General features: G+C 36.3%; 1 protein-coding gene across 3 annotated transcripts in view; it reads right to left on the bottom strand.

The window, feature by feature from the left end:
* PPP2R5C (protein phosphatase 2 regulatory subunit B'gamma) overlaps positions 1-14425 on the bottom strand; it is an 88709-nt gene that overhangs the window by 20032 nt on the left and 54252 nt on the right. For all 3 annotated transcript variants that reach the window (XM_056345479.1, XM_056345481.1, XM_056345480.1), the window contains 5 exons: positions 13228-13427; positions 4737-4847; positions 4042-4134; positions 3815-3945; positions 1403-1462 (listed from right to left, as the gene is read on the bottom strand). In XM_056345479.1, coding sequence (XP_056201454.1) covers positions 1403-1462; positions 3815-3945; positions 4042-4134; positions 4737-4847; positions 13228-13427 — 595 coding nt within the window. The remainder of the gene's footprint in view (positions 1-1402; positions 1463-3814; positions 3946-4041; positions 4135-4736; positions 4848-13227; positions 13428-14425) is intronic.

The following is a 14425-nucleotide window of genomic DNA, read 5'->3' as shown; positions in this document are numbered from 1 at the left end:
TATTTGTACACTTAAAGCTAATCTAAGAAAACCAAGAATGAAAGAGCCGGTGACTTTAAGTAACAGTTTTGTAGATTTAGCTTGGTATTCTAGTATCTAAGCTTTATGCAGTCTTCAGTATATCTTGATGAGTATTACTTGATTATAGTATGTTGAAGTTATAATGGATATGTAACTCCTTTCATAATTGAACATTTCATTGAAAATTAATGAACTGTTCTGGACAGACACGTAGATCTAGAAAATTTTAAAACATTTTTCCAGTTTCAACACTATTCCGGGCTGAATTAGGAACAGTGTTGTCAGTAGGTTGAGGGAGGCGATGCTTCACCTCTGCTCAGCCCTGGTGAGACACATGTGGAGTGCTGGGTCCAGTTCTGGGCTCCCCAGGACAAGAAGGATGTGGACACACTGGAGGGAGTCCAGCAAAGTGCCAGGAAGATAAAGAAAGGGCTGGAGCATCTGACATACAAAGAAAGGCTGAGAAAGCTGTTTAGCCTGGAGAAGGTTCAGGGGGATCTTACCCATGTGGACAAATACCTGAAGAGCTGGCATGAAGAAGAGAGTCAGACTCTTCTCAGTGGTGCCCAGTCAAAGGGCAAGAAGCAACGGGCACAAATTGCAACACAGGAAACTTCATTCAAACATAAGAAAAAAACCCTTCTATTTTGAGTGTGGTCAAATGTGGAAACTCGTTGCCCAGAGACATTGTGGGGTCTCCATCCTTGGAGATATCCAAAGCCTGACCACAGACAAGCCTAAGCAACCTGCTCTCACTGACCTGGTATTTTTACGTGCAAAGATATGGAAACACCATAGAGTAAACCTAACTTAGCTTTTAAAGTGTATTAATGTATAAAAATCCCAAAGCTTGCACATGGATTAGAGAAATCAGAATATAAAAAGACTACTCTAGTTTTAATGAGGCTACCAGCTTTAAATTGTAAAATTTTAGTTTCAAAGGCTTTCAGATGCATCACTGAAGTTTGCAAAATAATGGGATTAACAAAAGGTTTCTGAAGTTTCATAACCTGTGCTTCCTTTCTTTATACTTGCTATGCATTTCGTGATGTTAGAAGAATTTTTTAATAAACTTAAAACTTCAACTCATGTTATCTGTACTTACTTTTTAACTGATATGAAATACGAGAACCCTAAGCTAGAAAATAAGACTTTAAAAATAAGAATTAAAAAATTGGCACATCCCAAAATCCTGCCACAAGGTTCAAGTTTTCACTGTGTTTCTACAATCTTAAACAAAACTTACTCTCTTCATTACAGCTTTGACATGACACGGAGTTATTTTAATCACGTTTCAAAGCAATCTGTAATCCCCAACTCTATTTTTTTAAGTGTACTCTGAAGACTAAGCAAGTTTAATTAAACAAAACCTATAGCTTACCTTCCCAGTATTTCCAGTAATTCTGCTATGCCATTGTGATGTTCTGTTTCATAAATAAACCTAAATAAAAAGTGTTACTCAGTTACTGCTGAAGAGAGGTACAAATCTAACACCAAGATCCCCATATAACATTACAGGTAGCCTTGACCTCCCAGGTTTTGGTCACTCAGTAAAAAGAAAACAATACATAGTGGAAAAGAAATGTTGTAGAAACATAAATCAATAGCACATCAAGTTGCTTTCAACCTTCATGCTCGCTCTTTCCTCCCACAGTTAACAAAGCAGCATGCACTCGAGCTTTTTCCAATACTTATATTCCATGTCATTTTAATAATGCAAAGCTGAATAGAGCAAACAACACTTTAAATATTAAAATAATGCAAGAGCATCTGGCATAATTAAATGTCATGACTAAACCTTCTACAGCACATGCAAGCACAAGGTGTTCAGTTACTACTCATGGATCGAAAAATCTCTCTGGCATTACAGACTTCTGTGCATACAAAAGGCTCTGTAATAAACAGAGGAAGACAAATCTTCCTGAATTTTCTTTTGATAGAGCAATTTAATTTACTAGGCAATCATCTTTCCACCCTTCTTCCTAATTGCCTGAGTGTAAAGTTATTGAGAACATTCTTATGCAAAACTTCAGGTATTTTGTGAATAGTTATAAAAATTGACACTTAGGAGAAAATAATTCCACCCATTAAAAAAATATTTTTTATTCAAGATTCTGTCAGGGGCAGACATATAAACAGCTACTTTTAATCCAGAATATTTGACGTGACTTTTTTTTTTCTCCTTTAAAGATCCTTTCCATATATTTCAGGACAATTCCAAGTAAAACTAAAGATAATGATAGAAAAAGCTTTGGACTGAATTAACAGAAACATAAAGGTTTGATAATTCAAAAAATATATATTTTACATTAGGAAAAGTAAGATTAATGCACTATTAGGACAGAATTAATGCAATTCTGGTCAGCAACTAAAAGACAAAACCACAAATTTATTAGGTAAGCACAGTAACAAAGTGATGACTTGCAAGTAGAAGTATAAGAAAAGGAAGTATTTTGAAAAATTCTACACATACTGTAAGAGCTTATAATGCACTATCCACTAATTCAAGACAGAAGTTGAAACAACTTTCCTCCCTGGTGCTCCGTATTGCAGGAACACTAAAAATTTCACATCAAAATGTAAACTAAACTGTTAGCTCCTAAATATTATACAGCTAAGTCAGGTTTTCTGATTAATTTTCTTCCCCCTACAACTTGGTAGAGAAAGGTAGCCTCTACAGTCCAAATCATATAATGCCCCATATACATTTCTTAGTTTTTCAAAAGCACTGCACCAGAACAAAAGTGCAAAAAGTGGCAAATAAAAACACTGTTCAGAAGTGCATTACAATACACTCTGATGTTGTTGTATCATCCGTTTCAGGTAGTTTACAAAATTATGCATTTTGGAATTAATCAATCTATGCGTGGGGAAAACAAATTACATCTTTGTTTGAAAGATAGACCTGTATTTTTCCTACGTCAAGAGCAAGCTGTCTGTAAGGCAGTGAAGGCTTACATATTTTTTTAAAGTAGCCCCTCTGTATCTCTTCTAAAGGCTTACTCATTAGCACAGACAAGGAAGATAAGCTCCCTCTACAGCTGGTACTGCTGGGTGCCATTCATGAGATGGCACAGTGTACGTGGCAGTGTTTTGCTACTTTCTTAAAGGGGTAGCATCATACATCAATTCTAGGATGAAAACCACAGTGGTAGAGAAAAAGGGAAGCACGATGGAAGGAGTGTAAAACTGATACAAAACATAATTATTTGTAGAAAAGAGAAGCATACCAAAACTAAAATACTGAAGAAAAAAAAAAAAGGCACCATAATCTTGCATTCACCTTTGACATAATAGCAGTAAAAAACCACTTCAAGACCTTTGGTAATATGATGGATTAATTTCTCATCTTAGTTCTGTATCAGGGAAAATACCATAGTACATTCTACTGTAGTTAAAAGAGTATTTCATGAGCTTTAAATCTCAGTTCTGAGGAAAGGAAGGAAATACCTTCCTTCAAGCAAATTCCAGATCTCTCAGTCATTTGATTTGAGCCCAATTTCTGCATTATGAAGAACTACATTTTTTAAGTCATGCTGTAATACAAATAGTATTATTCAGTAAGAAAAAAGGCCTCACAAAGATACCAAACCACTCACTGAATCACATACTAACTCAAATTTCAGCTGCCTATTTATGCTGTGTGCAAGACTACCCTAATTTAAATTTCTCAGACAGGTATTAAATATTGTTAGATGTGGCAATATTTGGTATAAGTTTACTAAGAATTTAAAAAATTACTAGCAGTCTCTTGGAGTATTTTTAGTTGTATACCTGATCACATGCACCATACCTATAAAATATATTATTGATTTGTTTCCGGATGTAAGCTCTTAGGCCCAAGAATTTCCCATATATTCTGTGAAGAGTTGTTTTAAGAAAGTCTCTTTCACGAGGATCTTCACTGTCAAAGAGCTCTAAAAGCTGCAAAGAGGGAAAAGATGAGATGTACTTTACTTGAATCTAATGCACAGTAAAAATAATTTAGAGCTTTAAGTTAAAAATTCTGTTTTACCTCACCTGTAATACAAACTTCTGATCAATGTATTTCTTGGCTATATTAGGTTGAAAATCTGGAGATTCTAAAAACCTTAAGAAAAATTCATAAACAAGCTGAAAAAAACACAACAAAAAATAGTATTAGTCTTTTAAACAAGGAACCATTTTATCAGCAGCACATTACCAAAAGTACCAATTAGTTGCTCAGAACCGCACTATGTTTTTATTTATATACCACACAGTAAAAGCTTTGCTCTTGCTCTCTTGACAAAGTACAATAACTTAAGGTTCTTTAAACCACTGAAATTCTGCTGAGCTCCATCACTAGATTTTACTCAAATGACATACAGTAATCTAATATTCATCATGCCCAGAAGTACGAGTTTTGAAAATTCTCTGGTCTCTGTCATGGTACCTGTGAAAGCTAGGGCTGTGCCTGAGTCACCTCAAAGCATTCACAGTGACAAATGGAAGCACATTTAAAATTGCAGCAGTTACACCTGTATTGCAAGGAACAAATGAGCCTTTAACTTCTACGAAACCGAATTTTTAAAAGGAGTGTTATCAGTTTGAATTCAATAAATGTATTTAAAATATAGTAGAGAAATGTACTTGACTTGAGATAAATACATAACCTAAACAATTTTGAGTCAATGAACAAAGACTTCAGTGTCAAAGTTCTGTTAGACTATGATGTCCTAGCCTTTATTAAATACCTGTAGGTGAGGCCATGCAGCTTCTAAGGTTGGTTCATCTTCCTCTGGATCAAATTCTGCTCCCGTTGGATTGGAAGATGGTGGTAATGTTCGAAACATATTAACTGCAAACTGAAATCACATGTGCCTTTAAGAACTCTGAAACAAGTCCATGATCAAAAAAAGACTTCAAAGATGGTTTTGACTGTGAATTCTTTACATGAACTATTTTAATATTTGCAAAAATACAAGCTATATAACACAGCATTTTAAACCATGTGGTACATCCATTCCTCTTTAAAGATTTCTAACTTGGAGAACACTTTTCCATGCAGTACTCTTTAAAGCACAAACCTACTGTCAGGACATGTTCTATGAGGATATTGGTCCAATGTCTTTACACATACATTTTAAAAGCCCAAGCAAATGTATATGAAATGTTTACACAAACATTTTTTATATATACACTTTACAAGGCCCTGCAACAACCTGCAAAAGTGGAAATCAGAAGCAGAGATGTAAAACAAAGATTACCCACAGCTGTTCTTCTCTGTAAAATGTTACAGTTTCATTTCACACCATGGGTATACACACACAGAAACGCTTCAAAAACAGATTCCTCCCCTGCTGCCCTCAGTGGTGTTTCTCTTAAACCATGTCCATCTACCTGACTTCACAGGAGCACTGAAGGGGGGAGAAGTGCACATCCTAATGTTTTAATCTTTCACTTCACCTGAATTCGCAACTCCCTGAAGATTGTTTAGCATCCTCACAAAAGTGGAGCAGACTACAAAGATTAATTGCTTTTCAAGTTGTTGCTATATAGACAGATAAGTTACTTTTGCGTTTCCAAGTGCTTATCGAGATGCACATTCATACTATGTATGAACCAAAGACTACTCTTCACAAACCCCTTTAATGTGAGGAGAGTTTTGAAGTCCCTAACAAAGAAAAAAAACATTACTTGTGCCAGGGACAGAAACCTTTTGTATGAGGTCCTGTTCTAGGCAAAACCACCTCATCACGAAATGCATGCAGCTTTTTTTTTTTAAAAAATAAAATCAGAAATAATGACATTTATATCAGTTTACACAACGAATATAATCACAAATGCAAAGTAAAAAGTTGGCCAAAAAAGACAACCTTAATGATTTTTGGGATAAATTTAGCACACATTCTCAAGAGTAATCTTACCTAAAATGGTGCAAAGATCTAAAAAGTATGCAGTATCCTAAATTTTCCACCTGTTATGACAGCTAGCAAATCCAGCTGGCTTTTTATGTAAGAAAGGAACAGCAGCTAGTGATTCAACCTGTTGTTCTCAAACCCTGAGGAGTTAACGATCAAAACTTTACAGAGCAAGTTGGAGGGATGTTTCTGTGCACACCAGTAAGAAAATCTGAGAAAGCCTTTATCTGTATACGCGATACAGCTATGGCTGTCAGTACTGAAGAGAGACTAATTCCTCAATTCCAATTGTAATCTTGAGTATTACATAAACAGACATTGGTAGGAGACAACCAAATTGCTAAGTAGAAAACCATAACCTATTTAGCCACGTAAGTGCACCCAATAGAGACTTTCTTGTTCTATTTTGTTGCTTACTCATTATCAAACCAGTACCAAGCAGCTTTAACTTATTTTTGTACAGAATAAAACCAAAACCAAACAAAAAGAATCAATTCAAATTAGTATATGGTCCCAAACTGCCTCCACTACTTCAAAATGATCCTTTGAGATAAATGCCTCGGTCTCTCAGCATCTTGAACGCATTGCAAAAATGACGAGAAGACTGCCAAAATAAAACCACAGCAGTGTACTGTCCTAACCCTTCATAACGACCGTGAGTATATTAGGCTTCAAAAAGGAATTTTCTTTGAGTCTATTCCCTCCTAGAATACTAAAGTAAATTCTGCTTTCAAATACACATACTATATTGTGCTTTGTAAGAATACTAAGATATCTTAAAGTAAATTTTGGTAAATGTTTGCTCACAATGAGAATGATGCCTACGCTGAATGGAGAGCTACATCCTGAACAAAACTGACTTATCAAATCAGCTGCAGCTGCCTGCATGCAACTTCAGTGTAAGAAATACATACATTCATTCCATCCTAAATATGTACCACAAGTACCAAGAGTTAATGTATACACTGTTATTGACGCTTTATTGCTGTAACAGATTGGAGGCATCTTTTTGCAAGTATTTAGGGGAAAAAAATTAGAATACATTTCCTAAGTCTGGCAAAGTAAGAGACTACAGGGCAGAGCAGCTGATTTGCCAAGAAAAAGAAAATTCTTTGCAAAAGGCTACACCACTAGGAGCAGGAGAAACATTTATAGAGCCTTTTTAAGAAAGCCAATACTTGGCTCAACAAACATGCCAGTACAGGGCATCTCCAGGACCAGCTAGGTAAAAAAAGAAAAGAAAAAAAGATTACTCCACCAGAACCTGCACTGAACTGAATGTCCTATTTGAGGATGCAAAAGAACATTTTACTTATTTCAACAGCTGGAAATTCCTACTTTCAACAAGTGTACAATAAACCCTATAAGTTTGCATTTACTTATACTGTAGCTATTCAGAATGCAAGGTCTACTCCAATATCACATTTAAAATCTATTCTTTATGCCACAATTTCAGTCTTTATTGTGTTCAAATTCCATCATGTGCCATACATATTTTTATTCCTTTCTCATGTTTTACTGAGGCTTTTTTTCACCTGTTTAGTTCATTTGGGTTTGGGATTTTTTTTTGGTTGGTTTTGGTTTTGTATGTTTTTTTTTTTTAATAGCATCAAAGCTTTCTTGTTGATCACATGAAGATTACTCAAAAGCTCTGAAAGATTGTCTTGGTTTAAAGCTACTTTGTGGAGGAATGCATTCTAGCATCTTTGGTGGGATTCTGGGAAAAGCAACACAATGCCATGTTCCCCTCTTCACATACTGATGTTTTCTCATTAACACCTCCATTCACAATTTAAAATACTGCTGTGAATTACCTATTAACTGGCAAGGCTAAGCAGCATATGTATGTGCGGTCCTGCCATCTCACATCTGACAGATGGCAGAGCGGACAGTGGGAGGCAGTATCAAACTGCATCAGACAAAACTGCAAGACTTACATCATATTCCCATGAAGGAAAAGTCATCCTGATGCTCTATTTTTCTTTATAATACTCCTTCATTTCAGCAACTGAGACGTAGGACTGATCCAGACCAAGACTGGCATATCAGAGTAATCACTATTTCAGAGAATTAGAAGTAAAGCTGAGATATCTTTATGTTCCCCCTTTTAAAAGCACTGACATGGAGCTACTAACCACCTCCAACCTTTGTTTACAAAAATACTGTGAAAATTTACAATGATCAGTCGTCTTCCAAGAAAAGAAACCCAGGAAGACTAGGCTTAAGCTAGAGTTGTTAAGCAAATGGAAGAACAATCAACTTTTTATAAGTGAAAAAGTCTCAGGGTCTCACTACAAAGAAGAAAAGCCAGGTCATGTAAGGCGTTAGGTACAATGTTTTATAATTTTTATTTTGAGAATATTAGATGGAAAGAGTTAAACCCCAAAATCAGAATAACTTGTTCCAACTAGCAATGGAACCAATGAAACCTGATTTGATCTGTTTTCTGTTTCATATCCTTGACCAACATAAAAACCTGCTCAAATCAAGCTTCTCTTTCAGTGAAGGCACGAACTTTACACTCTCAAGTCACCAAGATTCAGGAAAATTTACAATGAATTAATACCAGTGAGACCTTCGCCCTTCTGCCCAATGGCTAATCTTTTTCCTAACTTCTCAGTCTTCTGACCAAACAGACAAAACAATCTGCAAAGCCTAATTTCCTCTAAGGCCCATTTCCCACAGAAGTACTAAATAAACACAGCGTAACTTACACACCTCCGCTCAGCTCTTCCTGCCCCGCAACAAAACCCAAGTCCCCCTCAATTTATGAAATTTGAGCCTTTACGAGAACTGGGCTAGTGTGCCGAAATTCTCCCTCTGCTATCAGCACTAACAATAGTTGACTCCAAAGGACATAACTTAGGAGGATGGGGAAAAAAGGGAAGTCAATCAACCTGCATTTTTATTGCTTCACAGGTGTGTTTGCTGTATAGTTTTGCACCCTATTTTTCTAGTGGCCCATTTTGTATAACACCGGAGAACACTTTCAAGCAAGTAAGCATCAGAGATACCATTACACATCTTCTCCTCCCTTCTGGTGAGCAGCCTGAGTGAAGTAAGAACAGCTCTGAGTGACAGGCTATATAATCCAGAAGTCTGTGCCTTCAATATTCATGTGAATAAAGCCATCTTAATAGCTAAATAAAGCCACAAGTACTACACTTCTATTCACAGTAACGTTCTCTTACTCTAGGCCAAAGATCAGACTTAAACAACAAAGAAAAAAATCCACATCTGCAAACCCCACAAAAAAAATATTCAACCTCCAATGGGTATAACTGAGGATGTAATTTAATTTTCATAATGCATGAAAAGTTGCAGTGAAAACTGCTTCAGTTGCTGAATAGAATCAGAACTGTTCCTATAAATTATCAATTTTTAAAACTAGTATTAGCCTATGCTCTTCACAAAAATGTTAAGTTACCATTCACAAGTACTTCATCATCACCACCACCACTAAGGAAATTATTCTGGGAGCTACAGAAATAACCAAGCCATATTTATACATGCTTTTGATCTCCTCCTTTCTCAGAACACTACAACCCTGGACCTCCACATCCAGTACTGCCCTAGCCTACTCAGTCCCCCCCAACACCCTCTGGCTGGCTAGCTGGGGAAGTGAGTATTTGCATTAATGTTCACTTTCACAGTCCCTCTTAAAAGAGACACAATCCAGATACTGCCCATCCTTCACTGAGGTAGAAAGCAGCATTAATCTGGGTCTGTATTCTACATAGCTAGCAATTCTCACAAAGTTCTACAAAACAAACATCCTAACTGTCTGTGCTTCTGACAAACTAGTGCACAACAGAACATTCTCACAAATCTGTTTTCATCAAAAGCCAAGTTTAAAAAAAAAAAAATGCATGTATTGTATTCTAAATAAGAATCTAACAGATTTTAACAAAAAAACCCTAAATTTATCATTTACAAGATCTGCTCAGATATCTGACTACACATCATAGTTTTGAGAAGAGGCAAACTCCTGCTCTAAAGCTAATCAATACAACCTTACTATACTGTACCTGAGAAATGGAACTTGTTATTCAAGTGTTTAATAACAACATTTCCTTTCCCACCACATCTTTGCTTAGAAATGTAAAAAGAACTTGAAGAACATGTCAGTTGGCTCTTTGAAGAAGAAAGGGAAGAAACTCTTGCATCCATTCTGGAGAACAATATTAAATCCATTTTAGAAATTTAATTTCTCTCCTATCTTTTGAAAATGACACTTATGCTTAACATTAAATAATTGAACTAAGCCACTACATGAATATATAGCTTAAAGACAAGACCTTACTATATATTAGCCCAGGACCCTTGAAGCAAAACAGAGAAGAGTGAAGGTAGGGTGGATGGACAAGACAGAAGCACTAAAATTATAAAGAAGAACAAGGCAGTAAAGTAGATGCTTCTCTTGTCAGAGAGACAATTTATTATTATTAAAGACATAACTTCTGAAATTCATTGCCCTAAATAATATGGTAACAAACTGAAACAAAAATTAGAGAAACATACACACACATAGATATGCATGTATATACATATATACTCATAAATAAATAACCTTCAAATTAAGATGAACAGAATGGCACCATAAAGTCCTAATTCCTATGCCAACTACCAACTCCACAAACTTTCCAGTCCAAGAACCACTCTCAAATCTGAATATTTCTTGATCACTCTCATAGTTTTACTGAAATCACTATTCCTTATTAATATAATTCAGTGGTAGTAGCAGCACACAACATATGAACGTCTCTTGGAAAAAACTTAAACTACCAAGGCATTAGATTTATCTTCCTTAAAATCCACACAATCAACTCAAATCTACTGCTAGAACTTAGCAGAAATACACCTCAAACTACACATACATGCCTGCATGAAAGAAGCTGAAAATACTACTGCAGGAGAAATACAGTAGTTTCAGAAGTGAAGACCAAAAGAAAATTGTTCTATAAAAGCAGCCTAAAAAAGGTGCTAACTGAATTTAACCTCAAAATACTAGTCCAGGTGCTTTTACTGACACTGTCTATTGCAGTGCTGTGCAAGTCCCGTGCAAGGAAACTGTGTGCTCTTTCAAAACTTGCACATAAAAAGCACTTCAAACTCACTGAAAGAATTATCAAACAGATGCTCTGTGCTCCCGGCAACACTGGCCATTAATATAGCAGCCAAATTCTGCACCAAGATTTATTAAACTGACTGAAGTGCAGACTTTATCACCACCAGTTGCATCTGAAAGCAAAGAAAATATATATTCACTTCAGCCAAATGTATTCTGGCCATAACTGTTTGATGAAGGAAGATAACACAGGCACATAAGGCAAAAATTATGAAATTATGGGCAATTAAGCCTTCTTACATGGAGCAAACAATAATGTCTGACATAGATGTTCAAGAAATCACCATGAACTCCATTTTGCCTAAATAACATCTCAGCAAGCTTATTCTCTTTTATAAGCTCCCTTTCATCACTGTCAAGTATCCCAAAACAAAGTAATCAATTAGCAAAACACAGACATAAACTCTCAAGACATGGGAAAAGCCATGATCCCACATCTCCTCATTAACCACCCTCAATGCTTCGCGTACATCTTTGACTTCTAGAGTTATATGTAATCGTCATATGCTCAGAAGTTCTCATGAAAGTAACTTCTGTATCAGTAAACACTTATGGCTGATTTAGGTAACAAGCAGTTATCAGAATAAGCAACATCTTTCATACCTTTCATACCTTAAATCCTTAAAATCTTTGAAGAAGCTTCAAAGTCTCTGATTTCGGACCTCAAAAATCTGATAAAGTCATGTTTATGTTAGAGATGCACTGTTTTGTCATCCTCCTGAAAATTCACCCCAAGCTAAAAAATCTCAGGAAAAACCATTGTGTCACACATGGTCAAGAGTTTATTATAAACTTATGTCGCAGTTTAACCCCAGATGGCAACCAAGCACCACACAGCCGCTCACTCCCTCCCCTCCCTGTCACCTGCAGCGGGATGGGGAGGAGAATTGGGGAAAAAGGTAGAACTCAAGGGATGAGATAAAAACAATTTAATAACTGAAATAAAATAAAAAATAACAATAACAATAATAATAATAATAATAAAAAGGAGAGAAAGGGAGATAGGAATAAAACCCAAAGGAAAAAAAAAACCAACAAGTGATGCACAATACAACTGCTCACCCCCTGCTGACCGACCCCCAGCAGCGATCGGCAGGCCCCGGCCAGCTCCCCCAGTTTAGATACCAAGCATGACATCCGATGGTATGGAACATCCCTTTGGCTAGTTTGGGTCAGCTGTCCTGGCTGTGCTCCTCCCCAGTTTCTTGTGTACCTGATCACCAGCATGGCATGGGAAACTTGAGAAGTCCTGATTTAAAGCTAAACCAACTGGAACATCAGTGTGTTATCAACATTATTCTCAAACTAAATACAAAACACAGCCTTGTACCAGCTACTAAGAAGAAAGTTATCTCTATCCCAGCCGAAACCAGGACAGATTAGTAGTCGGAGAATTTCAAAAGGTGCTTTCTGTTCTCAGTGTGTCGCAGACAACAGCTACAGACCCCAACCCAAATGCTACCTTCCAGGCAACTGACTGGTGTCTAGTTACCACAAGAGCTGAAAGACTCTCCTGTACTTTCATGGCCTCCTGCTCTGGAGTGGACTTAAGCATGACAGAAAAATAAAGTAGGTCTAGCCAGCTAGGATCTGGATAGCGAGAAGGGGAGGAAATGCAGTTCTGAACAGTTCATATAACTTGTTCCAGCAGAACCATCACCTGCCATCCTGCGTACCAGATAGTCTGAGTCTCATTTTCATCTCTGAATACAGAATATAATAAATTGCTGGTACTGAACAGGATTATACAAGATTAAGTGTCAAGCTTGCACAGATGATCCTTAATTCTAATCTTCTACATTTTTTTCAAATGTTCCGTTTTGCCATCTACATAGTTTCCTTAACAGCCAGATGCATCTAACTTTCCTCCCTACTTTTATAAACACCTATCCCCAAAAATATTTGTGGGGGAAAAAAAGCAGCCCTTTTTTTTTAATACAAGATTTCATTTTCATCAACTTAAACCACAATTTACTTCTGCTTCATATATGTGCGTAGTTTCTTTCTTACAAAGGAAACAACACTGGCAATGGGATTTAAAAGCACTGTTATATTACCATTTTGCAGATGTGCAAACGTAGTTGATCTTTTATTGAAGATTTCAGTAAGATTTCTGAAGATAAACTGATACAGCTGAAGAAGCAACTGGGAATTAAAAAAATACATCCAAATAGTTCTCATTTTTAGGTCACTTACCATATGTACTACTTCAGGGTAAATAGGCTCTGTAATCACATTGCGATTGTGTGTGATATATTCTACCATTTCACTTAAAGCTGCGCGTTTTACTTCCTTCCACTTTAGGTCACTTAGTGGATCAGAAACAAAGTCAAAAAGTACACAACATTGTCGTAACTTCTGGATAAAAAGTTTTTCTTGATCAGCAGGAGGAACATCTGAAAAGTGAAAATAATTGGTTATAAGTTACATTGTAGCGGACTTTACTCTTCTCCACATTTTTACTTCCAGGGACACAGGCACAGCAGTGTTTCAGACTACAAGCAAACTTTCTGTATCTTCAAACTTTCCGGAATAAAATGGTCCAGAGTATGAACCCCTGTTAAATACACTGCACATAACAGGATGATTTAACACCATTACAACAGTGATGCATACCTGCTGTTGCCTGAAATAGATACTTGAAAAAATGTCTCAAGGAATTCCCCAAACAGCTCAGTTTATGTAAATAATATTATACCACATTTGCAGAAATACTCTGTTTTTAATATTAGAGATAAATGGGTGGATGTTCAGTTTCAGTATTAGATTTAAGCCACAGTGACTTTTTAAATCTTTGAGCTGCCACCTCACAAAGTCCTTCCATTCTTATATCAAGCGCCTCCTACAACACAACAGGTTGCAGTAAGCACATCTAGGCACAGAAAAAGTACACAAGATTTTTTTTCAGACTTCATCGACACAAGAAATATTTAAAGAAACTGAAGACTATGCACTTAATATCTTCACCTATTTAGTCAATTTGTAACACTATTCTGAATGCTTGTTTCATGCGTACAAGAATTAGACTTGCATTATCAATTTATTTAAGCACTTGCAGAAGCCTGTTCGGTTAGCTGTGGCCAGCACTTCAAAATTAAACAGCACTGGGCTTCTAGAAAAGATCATGCTTATTCACCAAGATAGGTATGAAAAAAAAAATTAATACAAATGAAGCAAATACTTGGTTTGATATTTACTCATTGTTTAATCATCACTCAAATGTAGCTGTTAAGAAACTATTTTGATTTCTCTCCTCAGTGGTATCTACCAAAAATATTTCACAGACTTCAGATATCCTGAGACCAGACTCCCTCATCTTCACTAAGAATTGTGAAAAAGAGAGAGAGAGAGAGAGAGAGAGAGAGAGAGAGAATAATATTTGTACTCTTTCGGT

Source organism: Falco biarmicus, chromosome 7 (genome assembly GCF_023638135.1).
Source record: "Falco biarmicus isolate bFalBia1 chromosome 7, bFalBia1.pri, whole genome shotgun sequence".
NCBI lineage: Eukaryota > Metazoa > Chordata > Aves > Falconiformes > Falconidae > Falco > Falco biarmicus.
Note: the sequence above shows the minus strand (reverse complement) of the source record. Positions and strands in the feature narration are given on the sequence as shown.